Source organism: Schistocerca americana, chromosome 4 (genome assembly GCF_021461395.2).
Source record: "Schistocerca americana isolate TAMUIC-IGC-003095 chromosome 4, iqSchAmer2.1, whole genome shotgun sequence".
In the NCBI taxonomy this organism is placed as follows: Eukaryota; Metazoa; Arthropoda; class Insecta; order Orthoptera; family Acrididae; genus Schistocerca; species Schistocerca americana.
This window is the reverse complement of record NC_060122.1, coordinates 38,400,514-38,420,463: the sequence shown is the minus strand read 5'-3', so window position 1 is coordinate 38,420,463 and position 19,950 is coordinate 38,400,514. Positions and strand designations below refer to the sequence as shown.

At 39.5% G+C, this 19,950-nt stretch overlaps 1 protein-coding gene and 1 non-coding gene across 4 annotated transcripts in view; both read right to left on the bottom strand.

Moving 5' to 3' along the window:
* LOC124613152 (peroxisomal acyl-coenzyme A oxidase 3-like) overlaps positions 1-19,950 on the bottom strand; it is a 323,979-nt gene that overhangs the window by 49,235 nt on the left and 254,794 nt on the right. For all 3 annotated transcript variants that reach the window (XM_047141777.1, XM_047141776.1, XM_047141778.1), the window contains exon 11: positions 16,398-16,552. In XM_047141777.1, the coding sequence (XP_046997733.1) occupies positions 16,398-16,552 (155 nt within the window). The remainder of the gene's footprint in view (positions 1-16,397; positions 16,553-19,950) is intronic.
* Positions 6,586-6,660, bottom strand: Trnat-ugu. Its single transcript has one exon. It is a non-coding gene; the product is annotated as a tRNA-Thr (tRNA).

Sequence of the window (19,950 nt, the reverse complement as noted above, 5' to 3'; positions counted from 1 at the left end):
TGGGGCTGGACGTTTTAGCTGTTAGTGACATCTGGATAATGGGTGAGAAAGAAGAGGAAGTGGGAGAATACAAGGTCTACCTGTCAGGAGTCAAAGCAGGAATAGCACAATGGGGTGTAGGGCTTTACATCAGGAAAGAAATGGAACCCAGCGTAGTTGCAATAAGGTATGTAAACGAACGACTGATGTGGATAGATTTGACAGTGTCTAGCAAGAAAATCAGGATTGTGTCAGTATATTCGCATTGTGAAGCGACAGATCAAGATAAGATGGATACTTTTTAAAGGCACTCAGTGATGTAGTTGTTAGAGTAAAGGACAAGGACAGTGTTCTGCTCATGGGTGATTTTAACGCCAGTATTGGAAATCGAACAGAAGGGTATGAAAAGGTTATGGGTAAATTTGGAGAGGATATGGAGGCCAACAGGAACGGGAAACAACTCTTGGATTTCTGTGCCAGTATGGGCTTAGTAATCACAAACTCCCTTTTTAAACATAAGAACATTCACCGGTATACTTGGGAAGGCAGGGGAACCAGATCTGTCATTGACTATATAATAACAGATCAGGAATTCAGGAAGGCTGTGAGGGACACACGTGTATTCAGGGGATTCTTTGATGACACTGATCATTATTTAATCTGCAGTGAAATTGGGATTGTGAGGCCAAAAGTGCAAGAGGTCAGGTCCATATGTAGGAGGATAAGAGTGGAGAAACTTCAGGATAAGGAAATCAGGCACAAGTACATAACAGCAATCTCAGAAAGGTACCAGTTAGTTGAATGTAGTCAATTACAGTCATTGGAAAAGGAATGGACAAGGTACAGGGACACAGTACTAGAAGTGGCTAAAGAATGTCTTGGAACAGTAGTGTGTAAAAGTAGGATGAAGAAAACAGCTTGGTGGAATGATACAGTCAAGGCAGCCTGTAAAAGGAAAAAGAAGGCGTATCAAAAATGGCTACATACCAGAACCCAGGTAGACAGAGAAAGTTATGTTGAAGAAAGAAACAAAGCCAAACAGATAATTGCAGCATCCAAGAAGAAATAGTGGGAAGACTTTGGAAACAGGTTGGACACTATGGGTCAAGCTGCTGGAAAACCATTCTGGAGTGTAATTAGCAGTCTTCGAAAGGGAGGTAAGAAGGAAATGACAAGCATTTTGGACAGGTCAGGAAAACTGCTGGTGAATCCTGTGGATGCCTTGGGCAGATGGAGGGAATATTTTGAAGAGTTGCTCAATGTAGGTGAAAATACGATCAGTAATGTTTCAGATTTCGAGGTAGAATGGGATAGGAATGATGATGGAAATAGTATCACATTTGAGGAAGTGGAAAAAATGGTCAATAGATTGCAGTGCAATAAAGCGGCTGGGGTGGATGAAATTAAGTCGGAACTCATCAAATACAGTGGAATGTCAGGTCTTAAATGGCTACACAGGATAACTGAAATGGCCTGGGAGTCGGGACAGGTTCATCAGACTGGACAAAAGCAGTAATCACACCAATCTTTAAACATGGAAACAGAAAAGATTGTAACAACTACAGAGGTATCTCTTTAATCAGCGTTGTGGGTAAAATCTTCTCAGGTATTGTTGAAAGGAAAGTGCAAGTATTAGTTGAGGACCAATTGGATGAAAATCAGTGTGGGTTTAGGCCTCTTAGAGGTTGTCAGCACCAGATCTTTAGCTTACGGCAAATAATGGAGAAGTCTTATGAGTGGAACAGGGAATTGTATCTATGCTTTATAGATCTAGAAAAGGCATATGACCGGGTTCCTAGGAGGAAGTTATTGTCTGTTCTACAAGATTATAGAATAGGAGGCAAACTTTTGCAAGCAATTAAAGATCTTTACATGGATAGTCAGGCAGCAGTTAGAGTTGACGGTAAATTGAGTTCATGGTTCAGAGTAGTTTCAGGGGTAAGACAAGGCTACAACCTGTCTCCACTGTTGTTCATATTATTTATGGATCATATGTTGAAAACAATAAACTGGCCGGGTGAGATTAAGATATGTGAACACAAAATAAGCACTCTTGCATATGCGGATGACTTAGTTGTGATGGCAGATTCGATTGAAAGTTTGTAAAGTAATATTTCAGAGCTAGATCAGAAATGTAAGGACTATGGTATGTGAACACAAAATAAGCAGTCTTGCATATGCGGATGACTTAGTTGTGATGGCAGATTCGATTGAAAGTTTGTAAAGTAATATTTCAGAGCTAGATCAGAAATGTAAGGACTATGGTATGAAGATTAGCATCTCCAAAACGAAAGTAATTTCAGTGGGAAAGAGAAATAAACAGATTGAGTGCCTAATAGGAGGAACAAAGTTAGAACAGGTGGACAGTTTCAAGTACTTAGGATGCATATTCTCACAGGATGGCAACATAGTGAAAGAACTGGAAGCGAGGTGTAGCAAAGATAATGCAGTGAGCGCTCAGCTACGATCTACTCTCTTCTGCAAGAAGGAAGTCAGTACCAAGACTAAGTTATCTGTGCACCGTTCGATCTTTCAACCAACTTTGTTGTATGGGAGCGAAAGCTGGATGGATTCAGGTTACCTTATCAACAAGGTTGAGGTTACGGATATGAAAGTAGCTAGGATGATTACAGGTACTAGTAGATGGGAACAATGGCAGGAGGGTGTCCACAATGAGGAAATCAAAGAAAAACTGGGAATGAATTCTATAGATGTAGCAGTCAGGGCGAACAGGCTTAGATGGTGGGGTCATGTTACACGCATGGGAGAAGCAAGGTTACCCAAGAGACTCATGGATTCAGCAGTAGAGGGTAGGAGGAGTCGGGGCAGACCGAGGAGAAGGTACCTGGATTCGGTTAAGAATGATTCTGAAGTAATAGGTTTAACATCAGAAGAGGCACCAATGTTAGCACTGAATAGGGGATCATGGAGGAACTGTATAAGGGGGGCTATGCTCCAGACTGAACGCTGAAAGGCATAATCAGTCTTAAATGATGATGATGATGATGATGATGATGAAATAAAGAAATCTGTGATGCTAGTATGGAGACAAGTTAGTAAGAATTATCATTATTATAATTCAATATCACATGAACTTTGCAGGTTATGCCATATCCTCAGGTGCTGGGCCTTTTCCAGCCTGCAGACTGAGTTAACTGACAGTGAAACCATTGCCTTCAGTCTCTTAAATGCAGAAATTAGTGTATATTTTAGATAGCAAATCTCAAGAACAAATTTTGGGGATATGTTTTAAGTGCTGAAGGAGAATCCACAGCTGACACTGACCTACTCAAGCAGCATCTGCTGTCCTGGTGTGTGCTGCTGACAAAAGAGCTTTGAATAGCAAGGACCACAGAGCTGGAGAGATATCGTCCGGCCTGAGATAGCACGATCAAAAACGAAACTGCACACTGCCATCAGCTGCTTCCTGCAGTTACTGGGAGTGCATTTGGCAATACCGCATCACAGTGTGCAAGTGTGTGACTGCACGGAGCATGTGGGTGCTCCTAAACACACCTGTCAGCAGTGCTGGCCAAATCATGGGCGGACAAACTTGCACCACCTTCTACTGCTGACACAGAAATAGAACCATGACACAATTACTGTGAAGGGAAATTGGGAAGGGATTCTGAGTGAGAACTATGTGTACATTAGAGAAGCGTGCAGTGGTCCAAATAGGCACAAAGGCTATATTGATGAGGTCAGGGCCGTAATAGCAACTGCTGTAGGAAAATGAGAACTATTCTTGTTTCTGGAGCTAAAATTAGGGAAAAACGCTTGGAGTGGATGTTTCTCTGATGAAAGTTAGAAGGGTAGATAACTGAGCATGTTGAGAGGATGTGAGACTTGAAGATGAGACATTCGGGACTTACTGCACTATTGAGAAGAGGCAGATTGACCAGTTTGAGGTGGAAATTAGTGAACTTGAGAATGAGCTAGGAAGATCTGCCTAAGCAGGTGAAGGCACAGAGACAATTACTCCTGGTTCTGTGAAAACAAGGACAAAAACTGGTCAAAGTGCATAAAAGAATATTCTTTTTATTGAGCCTCTGACCCTTCAAAACTGGAATATCCATAAAAATAAAACCTTCAAATTTGCAAAATATTACTTCTGCATGACAAATTCATTCCTTACCCAAAGCAGGCAGTTTATTTACTTTTAGTCTCCTTACGTGACATGACATTTAGTCTCCTTAAATGACTGTGTTTTCATGCCACAGATCACACTGGTTTGGTGGCTTGACAGGTCAGTGAATGCAGGACAGGTGGGGAGAGAGCAGAGTGGGCCAAACTGTACCCCTTTTTCAGCCCAACCTTTCACTGACATGGTAATGTAGCACTCGTACATTTAGTTCATTTATTGAAGAAAATTTATTTACTTGGGTGTAACTGGAAGCAGACTACCATCTGTGAAACAAATCTTAAAGATTTTTGTTTACAATTTGTGGGTATGCAAATTAACTCTGGTATTCTAGATGTGCAGGAACTGGTGTTCTGTTGGGTCAAAACTTAAACTTTAGCACAAAGGCTGACAAACTGTGCACCAAAATTAGAAATTTCATATACACAACAGGACTTTATTCTGTTCCAATTGTTTAAATGCATCTGTGCATGCTGTAATTATACTAAACTTATTTTCACAATCTTCATTGGAGTAATTCATATAAGCTTGTAATACATTCCTAGATTCTTCACTTATAGTTGGTCTAGAAACTTTCTAAGTAGGCTTTCACAGGACAGTTTGTATCACCCTTAAGTGTTTCATGACTCTCTCTCATAAGTCAAAAAAACCTGTGAACATTCATGCTGACTTTCTTTGTATGCATACAGTATCGCCTGTTAGTCCTGTAAGGTGTAGATACCACACACTTTAGCAATTCTAGGACAGGTTACTTGCATGTTTTGTATGCAGTCTCCTTTGTAGACTGATTGCATATGCCTGGTGTTCTGCAAATTCTGTCACCTGTTTTAGCCATGACAGACTATGTGATAACCACAATGTAGGAAACGACAGATTGCTACTTACCATAAAAAAGACACATCAAGTTGCAGACAGGCACAATTAAAAGACACTCACTCATAGTTTTCGGCCACAGATTTTGTTATAAAAGGCACACACACACACACACACACACACACACACACACACACACACACGAAAGCAAGCATACCTCTCACACAGTCACAATTTCCAACTGCAGCATCTCCTGCTGGAATGCCAGATTCTATGATAAATCCTGTTCATATGCCTACATACTGTTGTACCCAGGTATTTATATAAGCTCACTGGTTCCAACTTTGATTCACTGATTAATACTGGATTAACTTTGAAAAGTATTTGAGGAAGATGTTGAAAGTTTCGAATGTGAGCTGTATGATTATAAGCTGAGAATAGATACCCTATGGCCAGAACCTTCTTTCGATGTGGATATAATAAGTTGAGAATTATATTGTATTGTTGGAGTTGACTATGAGTATTATGCAGTTATGTTTAGGTTGATCTGTATATACTGTGATGATAAAATGTTGGGATTTTCTTTGTGTTATGATGAGATCTTGATGGGATATATGTTATAATGTAATGTTCTGAAGATGATGATTAAGATGAGAGGTTGTCGTGTTATAGAATTGTATTCTGAGTTGTGGTGCATCATGCTCAGTTGTGCCACATCATATGTGTTTGTAGCAGGGAATGAGAAGAAGGTTTGTAATGTCTTCACTGTGATTCTGACAGCTCAAGAAAGGTATGTTGGCTGCATCTAATTATTCTGTGATAAAACATGTTTTAGTATATCATAATGAAAATAGTAAAATGATTAATTGTGAAAATTCTTTATTACAAAAATATGTTCCTGACAACAAAGAAGTACCCACTGAGAGTTTCTTGAAATAGTTGTAGACTATCTGAAAGAAATTTGTATAAAAAGGGAATGGAGTGTTGTTGAAAATGAAATGAAGTCAGAAATTGTTTTTGAAGTAGAAAAGGTTGGGGAATTGTAGCATCTGGTACAATGCTAAAAGTTTTACACTTATGAAGTGATTTTATGAAAAGTCAGAAATTTAGTGCAACATTATATATAGAAGCACATTTTGTCAGGAGGATTTGAAACTGCTGTGGAGCTGCACTTACAAATTTTCTATCATTAACAATAAGGGATGTAAATTAATTGTCACAATATTTTCAATTTTACCAAACAGGTATTGTTATTTTGCATTAAGCCATTGTATTCTGATACCAAGATTCACACAAAGATTACAGTTGAGAAACAAGGCAATGTTGCTTGTTCAGGACTTGGCCAAAAGTTTGTGAGAATTCACAGCTGTCTATACAATATTACTTGTACTTTCATGTTTAAGTTTATATGTTATACTTTCATTTTGTACTTCAAGTTAACTATGTGGGTTAGAGGCAAAACTTGGCTGTAAAGTATTTTACAGTCAATAATAAAATGAAGGAGAAGAAAAACCATATTTTGGAGATACATACTTATATGTTAACTGTGATACTCATAATTAAACTCACATGTATTAATGATAATTAAATCAAAACCCTTAGCTACCGACAGACGTTGTTAATATACGTCAATGGGGACAGCTGAAAATGTGTGCCCCAACCAGGACTCGAACCTGGGATCTCCTGCTTACATGGCAGATGCTCTATCCAGCTGAGCGACTGAGGGCACAGAGGATAGTGCGACTGCCGAGACTTATCCCTTGCACACTTCCCATGAGCCCCACATCTCCAACTGTTCACAACCTACATTCGTAGTGTTCCTAATAGATATTTGCCTATTCACTCATTAATTGCACCAGACTAAGCTGACAAGTCCCATAAGAGTTCGGGCAAAAAATTGGTATAGGCATGTGTATTCAAATATATAGGTACATAAACAGGTAGAATATGGTGCTGCGGTCAACAACACTTATATAAGACAACAAGTGTTGTTAAATCGATTACTGCTGCTACAATGGCTGGTTATCAAGATTTAAGAGAGTTTGAATGTGGTGTTATAGTCATCGCATGAGTGATGGGGCACAGCATCTCTGAGGTAGTGGTGAAGTGGGGATTTTCTCGTACGACCATTTCATGAGTGTACCATGAATATCAGGACTCCAGTAAAACATCAAATCTCCAACATCACTGTGGCCGGAAAAACATTCTGCAAAAACTAGACCAACAACGACTGAAGAGAATCATTCAACATGACAGAAGTGCAACCCTTCCCCAAATTGCTGCAGATGTCAATGCTGTGTCATCAACAAGTGTCAGCATGTGAACCATTCAATGAAACATGATTCATATGGGCTTTCAGAGCCAAAGGCCTGCTCGTGTACCCTTGATGACTGCATGGCACAAAGCTTTATGCTTCGCCTGGGCCCACCAACACCAACATTGGACTGTTGATGACTGGAAACATGTTCCTGGCTGGACGAGCCTTGTTTCAAATTGTATTGGGTGGATGGATGTGTACGGGTATGGAGACAACCACATGAATCCATTGGGCCCTGCATGTCAGCAGAGGACTGTTCAAGGCCCTGTAATGGTGTTGAGCGTGTGCTGTTGTAGCGATATGGGACCGCTGATATGTTTAGATACGACACCGATAGGTGACATGTACGTATGCGTAAGCATCCTGTCTGATCACCTGCATCCATCCATATCCATTGTGCATTCCCACGAACTTAGGCAATTCCAGCAGGGCAATGTGACACCCCACACATCCAGATTTGCTATAGAGTGGCTCCAGGAATACTCTTCTGAGTTTAAACACTTCCGCTGGCCACCAAACTCCCCACACATGAACATTATTGAACATATCTGCGATGCCTTGCAACGTGCTATTCAGGAGAGATCTCCATCCCCTCTTACTCTTACGGATTTAAGGACAGCCCTGCAGGATTCATGGTGTCAATTCCCTCCAGCAGTACTTCAGACATTAGTCATGTCCACGACACATCGTGTTGCAGCACTCGTGAATGTTCGTGGGGGGCCCTACGCGATTTTAGACAGGTGTACCAGTTTCTTTGGCTCTTCAGTGTAGTCATTTTAATAATAAGAATGGACATAAGACTGCAAAGGAAGAAAATCCAATAGTCAAGAACCCTAGCAGATCATGACTCCACTATATATAAATTTAAAAGTGACTTACTACACTTCCACAATGATTTACAAACAAATGGTAGATTAGTTTCCAGAATGAAATTTTCACTCTGCAGCGGAGTGTTCGCTGATATGAAACTTCCTGGCAGATTAAAACTGTGTGCCGGACCGACACTCAAACTCGGGACCTTTGCCTTTCATGGGCAAGTGCTCTACTAGATAAGTTGTTTAGCTTTAAGTTCAGTTTTCTTTTTATATGCATCAATATCTGAATCAAACTTTTCAGATGAAAATTCAATTAAAGGAGCTTTCATCAAAATCAGATGTATATGCTGTATATAACTGTGTGTATATTTTGTTACTATTATCTTCATGTTGATATGCAGGCTGAGTCAAAAAGGGCTTTACAACTTGGGAATGACATAGAAATTTACTGGGATAACTTACAGAATCAGCAGATGTGTCATTTTGTAACAAACAACCTCAAGTTTGATTCACATAGTGCATCACTACCTCATTCTGCCACCAAGAGTGCCAGCGTAGTGCACAGTTAAAACAGCTACTTTCACTGGTGCGAAGTGTACTTGCTGTGTGTTCTGGTTTCATGAAATGAACTGTGCAACAACTATTCACTGTAAATTTCACACTGAATATGCTAAAGAACCTCCAAGCAGGCCTACAGTTTACTCTTGACCCATGAACTTTATTGAGATGGGTTGTTCACTGTGACATGATAAAACCATCAGGTTGCTTGTGTGTTGATGATTATGTGTAACAGGTTAGGGAGAGCTTTGCCTGCAGTCCACAAAAGTCAACCATGATGTGCATCTCATGAGACTCCCCAACCAAACAGTTTAGCTGACTTGAAAACCCAAATCTATGGTGCTGTTGCACAAGTTATGCCCAATTTGCTGCAATGAGTTTGAAAAGAACTTGATTTCTTGTGACATGTTTGCCATATCATAACTGGTACTTACATCAAAACAAAATGATACTTGACATTTTCATGTGAAATTTGAGGTTGTTTGCTACAAAATGACCCAGTTACCAATTCTGTAAGTTATTTCAATAAAATCCTATATCATTCCAAAGTCATAAAGTCATATTTGGCTCACCCTATATATGTTAAAATGTGGCTCACACTCAGTTTTTTGCATTACAATCTGCATATATATTACTAGCTATTAGCTATACATTATTTTATGAATGTTTAGGTATTCTATGTAATACCACTAAATAAACAATAATAAATATACTGAACTTTTCTTCAATTTATTATATACTTTCTTGAGATCACATAAAATAAGCATACATCACAAAACAGTATCCAAAAAAACTCATTCCTTACAAATAGATATCACATTCTATACTAAGTTCATAACTTGATTCAAATAAACTCTGCCAGTTAGCTCCTCCCCATTTTTGGGAGAGCTGAAGCTCATTCTAACAATACACGTAGGAACAAAATGAAAATTACAAATTTCAAGAAATCTTTGTGAAATCAGGAGCCCCTGGTACCCCTGGATACTGACATACAACATTTCTACCGGAATGACTTTGAGTGACATGAGGTAGATTTACATTTGGAGTTTGAAGCACGCTATTGCTGTCCTTGTTGGACATGAGAACAGTTGCCAAATTGCTGTCACAACAGGGTAGTTTTAAGGTTAGGTTAGGTTAGTGTTGTTTAACGTCCTGTCGACAACGAGGTCATTAGAGATGGAGCACAAGCTCAGGTTAGGGAAGGAAATTGGCAGTGCCCTTTCAAAGGAACCATCCCAGTAGTTTTAACCAATCAGTTGAGACTGCATCTGGTTTACCATTTCTATAGATCATAAATACCTTGTTGCCATGCTATAGGACCCTGAAAGGTCCACAATATTGAGGGGCAAGGGCTGGTCTGTCATGTAAGCAGACATAGTGACATATCTTCAAGCCCTAATGTATGAAAACAGGTTTTGTCCTGTGTCTACGAGGGCTTTTGGGAACCAGACTTTGCATAAGATATAGTATTTGTTTTTAAAAAAATCAACAAAATCCCCAGATTGCAAGGAAAAAAAAAAAAACTACCAGTTCCATTTATCGATTCACTGTACAGGTAAATCAGCTTTGCAGGTGAACATTACATGTGCTCCTTAACACTAGTATGCAATCCCAATAAAACTAAAGGAGTGCAAAGATCCAATATTCTGGACATCATGTGAACCCTGTCTTTAAGGTCTGGTGCATACTTTCTACCATCCTGTTACTGGAGGGGTGGCAATCATAGTACAGATATGCTTGCAACCACAAATACAAAATAGTTCTGTTAATAACTGCCATTCAAATTGGCATCACCTGTCTGACATAATGACTTGCAGGATACAAAACAGGCAAACCACACAGATACCAAAATGCGAGATAGATGTTGTAGTAATATCATGACCAGGTACAGCCTCTGACCAATTAGTAAATCAGTCTGTCATTGTGACCAAAAAACAGTATCTTTTATAATGGGAGAGGCAGTCAACAATGTTGATGTGCCAATGAGAAAAATTCCTCAGAATGGATGAGGAAATCAGCAACAGGAACAGCCATAGGTCTATTAATTGTGACATTTGGCATTAGATGCATACCATCATCCAACTGTGGCAACACTTCCATATCCCAGGCTAGACAACTTTACCTGTAATTAACTCTTGTTGAGCCAAAAAGTGAAATGAATTAAAATCACTCCAATATCACTTTTCATGGATAAATCGATGTATTTTTAGTCCAGAAGTATCACACCAAATACCATTTGTGGAACTAATTGGGGACAAGTGTTTTAGAAGTAAACCAATTGATTCTGGATGCACCTGATATTGGATGAGGAGTGGTTCTGTGTCCCAATATGCAGCCACTTTTACCATATCAATGACAGTAATCACCACACAGTTGTGCAACAAACAATGTGCCACCACTCTGTCCTGCTCAGAAATATGCTGAATGTCTGTAGAAAATTGAGCTATTAAATCAACCTAGCATACCTGTTATGGAGAATTTTTGAAAATGGTGGTTAACGGTTTGCGGTCAGTGTACATAGTAATAGTCTGTCTTCAAGTCAAGGATGAAAATGCTTTACAGCAAGAAAGATGGCTAGCAGTTCTCTGTCAAAAGCACTCCAAAATTGTTGCTGCGTTGACAAATTTCTAGAGAAGAAAGCCAGAGGTTGCCATGCCTGAAAAATATATTTCTGAAACACAGCACCCACAGTGACTTGACTTACATCGACAAAATGAGCAATGGAAGCATAAGCAATGGCGTGAGCCAGGAACGAAGCATGACCAATTTTTGATTGTAAGTGCTCCAAGGCTTTAACAGCCCTAACATTCCAAGAAATCTTCCTGATACCAGAAGTGTTATTTCCTTTTAGGAGACTGTTAAGACATACTTGTACTTCATCCAGCTCGATAAGGTGTTTGCAGTAGTAATTTAATATGCCTAAGAAATGGTAGAGTCCTTTCAAAGTCTCAGGGACGAGCATGTTTTGAAAATCACAAACCTTATCAGGCACAGGAGAAATGCCTTTATGAGACACTCTATAGCCTAAGGAAGGAACTTTTTTCTTAATGGAAGTACACTTGTCAGTGCTTAATCACAATACCATAGTCCTCCAAGCTTCAGAACACAGCACGTACATGTTTCAGATGGTTCTTATATGCAGTAAAGAAAAGTAATATGATGTCAGCACAGCCAAAAACGAATGGAAAACCCTAAAGAACTTTGTGCTTGAACTGTTGCAGTGTTATGCAGTCCAAAAACATAACATTTTGTTTGAATGAACCAGAAAGTGTAGTAATAGCAGTAGTCATTTTCTCTTTGAGGGCCATAGGAAACTGTGGAAAAGCTGTAGCACAGTCAAGACAGTAAAAAAACATGTACCCAACAAGTTACTGCTAAAATCAGATACATTAGGGATAGAGTATGTATCAGGAACTGTACAAGAGTTCAAAGTTCTGTAATTCCCACAGATTCTCCATTTTCCATGTTTTATTTATGACCATCTGTAAGAGAGGAGACCTAGCACTCTCAACAGCAAAAAACAGAACCATCACTAATCATTCTATCAAACTCTTGCTGAGAAGTATGCAGTTTTCCCAGAGGCAGGCATAGAGGTCTACTAATCACCAGCAGTCCTGGAATAGTTTGATGTGATGGAGAGTAGAATGACAATGCTTCTGCATTGTGAGCATTGAGTCAGTCAGTGCTGGAAAATCCTTCAGTAACAGCTGGCCGAGGTCATTATCTGCCCCCTGGTCTGTCTCAGGTGAGGAAGGTAGGCGAGGGGAGGAGGGGCGAGGGGACTCTTCAATCTGCATAGCGACTGCTTTGTTGTATAACTGTCATAATTCCCAGCATGCCCACTGCAAGGCTATACACACCTGCTGTGCTGTTTCACATGAGCCGATTTTGTTCTCACGGATAGGTCATTGTGTTGTATTATTCGTGCCATATTTCTGAATGTTTCTCAATTTGAGCCCTAAGTGTCAACCTCTGTGCATTCAACTCTGAAATTTCTGCCACAACACACACCGGAGAAAGTCATGTCTTCTCGCATGACGCGTTTGTGTGTGCAGCATGTGGATGAGTGCAGCTCCAAGATTTGCTGTACCCTCGCGTGAGGTGCAATTGGTCCAGGAATCTTCATGCAGTTCGTAGTGCAGCCTCACACAACCCAACATGGTAGGGAGTTGAGCACACAAAGGTCCTTTCATAAGACTCTTATTCACCAAGTATGGTACCAGACGAAAATGACCCAAAAAATCAGCAATAATAACAGGTGTCTGGGGGAAGAATCCAGATGGTGCGTGTGGTGGAACAAGTGCTGTGATCACGAATGTCATGTTGTAGAGTAGGCTCTGCAACAGGATATTGCGAGTTGCCAGTATACACCCTCTGCCTATGCCCATTCACCCTATGCACGTTACCCTATGTATGTCCCCTAGTTTCTCACTTTAATGACAAGGAATATATAAACTACTCCAGGTATAACATGACAACATGGCCTTTCATCTACCTAACAAGACAATAAAAAAATGGGACACACTATAATGTGACATTTCTAGTGTATATGTGATGAGTATTGGAACTTGGTGAAGGTGTGATGAAAACTTCAGAGAAGCCAGACATTAAAAGTCTGTGATCAGTCAATGTATTTAACAGGAGGTTATGATTATTATTATTATTGTTGTGAATTAAACAACACACAAGTTTATGTTTAATCAAGTCTGCTACCTATTTAACTCTTGAAAGTCCCAAATGGAATAATAGCAATATAGAAACAAATCACCTTTTGATAGTATAGTGTAATTGGATAGATAAAAAAATCTACTCACTAAGCAGCAGCAGAAAGCACACGTAAAAGCAGGTTATAACTAGGCAGCTTTCAGAGCCAGTGGTTCCTTCAGGCAGGAGGGTTGGGAAATGAATAGGGGTGAAGGAAAAGAACTGGAGAGGTCTAGGAGAAGGAATAGATTTCAGAAAAGTCACTCAGAATTGCATGTCAGGGAGACATACCAGATGGGATGAGAAGGTCTTTACTTTTCATCCCGTCCAGTAAGCTTCCCCTGACCTGCAGTTCTGGGTGATCTTTCCAATATCTACTCCTTTCCCTATACCTCCTATACCTCTCCAGCCCATTTCCTTCACACCTCTTCCTTCCCCTTCAGCTCTTCGACCTGAAGAAAGAGCCACGGCTCCGAAAGCTTGCTTGATTAGAACCTTCTTTTACATGTGTGTTCTGCCACTGCATGGTGAATAGATTTTTTTATCAATCCAATTACATTATATTTGGAACACATTAATCAAAGATTCAGCTTTCAGACAACGTACTTCCTCAGAAATAGTGACTGCATGTGATGTGATCTGCTGGGATGGGTGGTACGGATAATGAGGAGGCATGGTGCAGGGGAGGGGAGGGGAAGGCTGGCAGCACAGAGGAGGAGAAAAATGCTGTGCTGCCTGTGGGAAGAGACAAGGAATTGATGGGGACAGGATACGTGCAGTGTTCGTAAGCCATGCTGGGGAGGTAGGGAAGGGGAGGGGGGACACAATGTTTTACACCAGTCACACATGACATGCTCTGCTCTGTGCATATCCTGAGAGGGTCTTCTGCATAATTCTTATGCAAAGTACTTCGGAGTGTACATCATGTAGCAGAGTAGCGTAACACTTACTGTACTGACTGATACCAGATAAACTGTCATAATCCATACCATCACTGTGTATCCTGCTTACGTATTTTGTGTATTTACTGCTTTGTTTATTCATTGTTTACACCTGTAAAAACTTGACTTTTCACTCCTATTTCATGTTTATGCAACTTTCAGCTAATTATTCAATTTTATTATGAAATTAGCAGTTCATAAAATATTTATGTAATGGTCATCATATCAGTAGCTCTGGGAACCACACCTAAACGTCTTCTCATAGCGAGAATGTAATGTGCAATAGTTCACAGTTTTTACACTGACACTAAAATTATACCTGCAATAACTGTTTGCCATAATTAAGCTGCAATTAAAAACATTAGTTGAAATATTGTTAAGAAATGTAACTTAATGTAATTTTACATTAAATTGTGATATATTCTGGACTGAGATTGTAACAACAAATTTTATATAAAGTACAATATTCCAATATGTGTGTAACTTCTTGCAAAACTGTACTTTTTAGCTGCAATCTATCAATGCAATGTTTTCGATAATGTAAAATAGTAGATGTGCTTACTATAAATGGTGTGGCAGTGACCATATGAGGTCAGTTCAGTTTTGAATCATTTTGAATGCAGTCCATCAATATTTCAGCTTTTGTCAAGCTCAGTACAATGTTTGTGAATAACAATGTATTCTAGTTTTTATTAATATAAGAGAACTGAAAAGTTCATAGAAACACCAACAGAGCTACAACAATAAGGCTTCCAAACACATGATGCATCCGTGCATCGGTAGTGATCTGTGATGAGGATGTCTCTTTGTAGTTGTTCCCATGTAATGGTTTTCGAATATGGAAATAATCAAGACTCGAAGAGTGATTAAATGCTTCATAAAGAACATTATGAAAACATAGGAAATTCATGCCAATTTTCAGAACACACTAGAGGACTGTGCTCCTTCATATTCAACTGTTTCTCAGTTTAAACTTGATGGAGACACCTTAGGTGATGATCCATGTAGTGATCAGCCAAAATGTGCCACTACTCCAGAAATTATTGCAAAAGTGGGTAAGATGGTCAAAGAGGATTACCTATTGAAAGTGTACATCACATTTTAGTAGAGGAACTGAATAGGAGAAAATTATCTGCTAGATGGGTGTTCTGACTCTTACTGAAGGATAAGACATGCTTCTGAATGGAAGGCCTGTTTTCAGAGCAACCAATAAGGTTTTTTGCACTGGTTTGTGACCACAGGTGAAACTTGGTTTCACCCAAGGACAAAAAACAGTCAAAGTAGTGGGGAAAAAAAGAAAAAATGCAAAGGCAATACGGTTGGCAGAAAAGGTCAAGTGTCAGTTTTTTGGGATGCAAAAGGGATTCCGCTGACACATCAACTTCCCACTGGTCAAACAGTTACAGAACAATACTGCACTAACCTCCTGGACCAACTATAGCAAAAGATACAAGAAAAAAGCCCAGGTTTGGTAAGGAGGAAAGTCATATTTCGCCAAGTTAGATCACACCCAAATGTAAGTGCCACTGTCACAGCAAAAATACACAAACTAATATACGAATGGATGCCACAACCATATTGCCTGTTTTGGCTCCATCATACTCCCATCTCTACCCTGAGGTGAAAATTCTTTTCAAATGAAGAACTGACAGCTGAAGTTGATGGGTAATTTGCAGGCCTGTAGGAATCTAGTTTTCAAGATGAGATGAAGGCAATTTGAACAGTTTTCAAGATGAGATGATGGCATTTGAACATCACTGGACCAAGTGTGTTAGTGTACAGGGATATTCTACTCTGAGAATTTTTCAACTACCTTCATGTACTGGAAAAAAAATGACAGCTTTGAGCACATCAGTTTGTAATTACAGTGCAACCTCCATATTCCAACATGCACAAAATGTATTCAGGAACAAAATTTTCCTGTGCAGGAAAATACTGATTACAAGTTACCACCTACTGACAAATCATTTGAAATGGAAGTTAAGTCAAATTCTATAAGTCCAAACTTGGCATATCTTGGTAGATCTGAAAACATAACTCAGGGTACTTGAATTCACTCATGGGTGGAATTTTCAGGGGCCTTTAGTATGTGCTACATAACTTGAAAAAAGAAAACTTTGTATAGTTACCTCTGCGTATGCCAGTGAAAGAGTTCTAGCATGAAATACTTGTGCATTGTTCTTTGCAGTGAAAGGATCAGCTCCACTCTTTAGCAATGCATCCAGCTTTTCCTCTGTTGTTACTAGCAACCAACATATTAGCCATTCGTATGCAGAGAGCAAGGCTGTGTAATGCAAAACATAAAATCATTTCACATATAATGACTCCACATACCATTACTAAAAACACAAAGGTAATTCTAAAGATTATTATTATTTATAGCACACAACAAAGTGCTGATAGTTACTGTAACTAAATTATTTCATTTACACCATCTCAAAATTTCTTTTATGAGATGTTTGCCATTAGGAACATGTCGTATACTGCGGTGTTGCTCTGAATGTGACAGTTCAGGTGTACGTAATATGCAGCTAACATGAATACTCATTTTTCTACATCTGTATCTACGCATATAATCCACTAGCCACCAAGCGGTGTGAGGCATAGGGCACTATTCGTGCCACAGTCAAATTTCCCCCCTCTCTGTTCCACTCGTGGATCGCGCAAGGGAAACATGACTGTCTGAATGCCTCAGTATGAGCTCTAATTTCCCTTATCTTTGAATGGTGATCATTGTGTGATTTGAAAGTTGGTGGTAATAATAAATGCTCTACATCCTCAGCCACAATCAAAATTTGAATTTAGTGAGCAGCCCATTCCTTTTAGTGCATTGTCTACCTGCAAGTGTGTCCCAATTCAAACTTTCTGTGAGATTTGTAATGCTCTCGTGATGGCTAAATGTACCAGTCATGAATCTTGCTGCTCTTCTTTGAACCTTCTCAATCTCTTGAATCAGGCCCAACTGGTAAGGGTCCCATACAGATGAACAATACAAAATTGTTAAGGCTTTCGTGGCCACTTGTTGACAAACTGGCTATTGGCTTCTGTCTCGGGTTCTTCAGCCGACGTTCATCTAGTAATTTTGCCAACAATGCCAGCCACTCATGCTGGTGAAACATCAGTAAAATCATTAGATGAACGTCGGCCGAAGAACCCAAGACAGAAGCCAATAGGCAGTTTGTCAGACGAACAATACTCTAAGACGGGATGAACTACAGTATTGTAAGCCATTTCCTTTGTTGAAGGACTGCATCACTTCAGAATTCTACCAATAACTCACAATCTAGAGTTCGCCTTACCCGTTACGTGTGTAAATCTGATCGTTCCATTTGAGATCATTTTGAACAGTCACACCCAAATACTTGATGGATGTTACCACTTCCAAAAACTGGGCATTTATTTTGTACTTGTGCATTAATGAGGATTTTGGCTTTGTTATACGCAGTAGGTTACACTTACTAATATTGAGACGTAACTGCCAGGCATTACACCATGCATTTATTTTCTGCAAATCCTCATTTTTTCACAACTTTTGTGCGATACTACTTTCCTGTAGACTACAGTATCATCGGCAAACAGTCTAATGCTGCTGTCACTACCATCAACCAGATCATTTATGTAAATCATAAAAAGCAGCAGACCTATTACACTGCTCTGGGGCACACCTGATGTCATGCTTGTTTCTGTTGAAGTATCCCCATTGAAGATGACATACTGATCTCTGTCTGTTAGAAAACTTTCTATCCAACCGCATATGTAATTTGATAGAACGTAAGCGCACACAAAGAGGGCCAGCCAGGTCTCACATGACTGTTGTTTTCTAAAACCATGTTGGTTTCTGCAAATGAGCTTCTCACAGTCTAGAAAAATGATTATGTCTGAACAGAAAATATGTTCCATGATTCTACAACAAATCGATGTCAGTGAAATTGGCCGGTAATTATGTGCATCCAATTTTCTACCCTTTTTATAGATTGCTATGACCTGGGCCTTGTTCCAGTCCTGTGGAACTTTCCACTCTTCCAACGATCTCTGATAGATGGTGGATAAGAATGATGGTATATTTGGAGCATAGTCAACATAAAATCTTATGGGGATACCGTCTGAGCCAGATGCCTTCCTGGCGTATATGGATCTTAACTGTTTTACAATCCCACACACACTAAACACTATGTCAGCCTTCCTTGCATTTGTTTGATAATTGAAAGGGGGAATGGTGTTGCAGTCCTCTACTGTAAATGAGTTTTTGAAATCTAGGTTTACAATTTCAGCCTTCTGTTTATCATCATCCGTTACATTACTTGTACTGTCAGCAAGGAAGGTATTGAATTATTTGTAGCGTTCATAGATTTTACGGATGACCAAATTTTTTTGGGGTCATTTTTAGAATCTGCAGATAAAATATTGCTTTCAAATTCATTAGAAGAATCTCCCATTGGCCTTTTGACACCTGTTTTCACTTCACTGTGCAAAATTCTCTGTTTTCTCAGTAACTTCCTAATATGTTTGTTGAACCAAGCTGGATCCTTTCCCTCCCCTATGGTTTTCTAGGCACATATTTTGTGTCCCAGGGTGAATGCTTGGAGTTGACTATGAAGATATTCATTAATGACACTTTTTTTTCTTTTCTCTCTCTCTCTTTTTTTTCCCGACTTCCACTGTCATAGAAGCCACAACGACATTATGCGTTATGGTTGCTAATACCTTCTTCTAGATTACCTTCCTCAAAAAGATCAGGTCTGTTTGTCACCAAGATATCTAATATGTTCCCATCTTGATTTGGTATTCTAACCAATTGTTCAAGGTTATATGTTGAGAGCACTCCGAGAATAACTTCACACAAGTCTTTGCTTCTGTCCCTGTGATAAACTTGTAATTTTCCCAGTCAATGGACGCCAAATTAAAGACTCCACCTATAACTAATGGATAATTTGGATATTTATTTCCTATGTACTCAAGACTTTCTCTGAAACATTCTGCGACATTTTTTGCGGGTGCTGGTGGTCTATAAAAACATCCTAATACAATGGTCACTCTTTGTCTGATTGACAGCTTTATCCGGACTATTTCACAGTCTGAACCAGTATTGATCTCAACTGCATTTAAACAACTTTTAACTGCAATGAATGCACCACCTCCCATAGCATCAGTTCTATTCTTCCTAAACATTGTTTAATCCAATTTCAAAATTTCACTTCTATTTATGTCGGGTTTCAACCAGCTTTCAGTACCTAATACAATATTGGCATTACTACTGTTTATTTCAGAGTGTAACTCGGGTATCTCGCTACAGACACTTCAACAATTTACTAACATGAGATTTAGCATATTTAAATCCTTTGGAATGACCTGTTTAGGAGTTGGCACACCCACATCAGAGTCATGAACTGGTAATTCTTCAGGCCAACAGTTTGTTTCCCATGGGGAGGAACCAAATCTAAAAAAAAAACCATGTGCACACCACAAGTACTGTGCTACCCATGTAGCTGCTTCCTGTGTGTAGTGCACCCCTGATCTATTGACGGGCATCCTACAACCTTTCACCCAATAGCGTAGGTTGAGGAATCTACAACCATTTTCGTCACAGAGTCGACATAGCCTCTGGTTTAGATTCTCCACTAGACACCAAAGCAGAAGACCCCAGTCCACCCTGGGTAAGATGCTGCAAATTGTCAGCTTGGC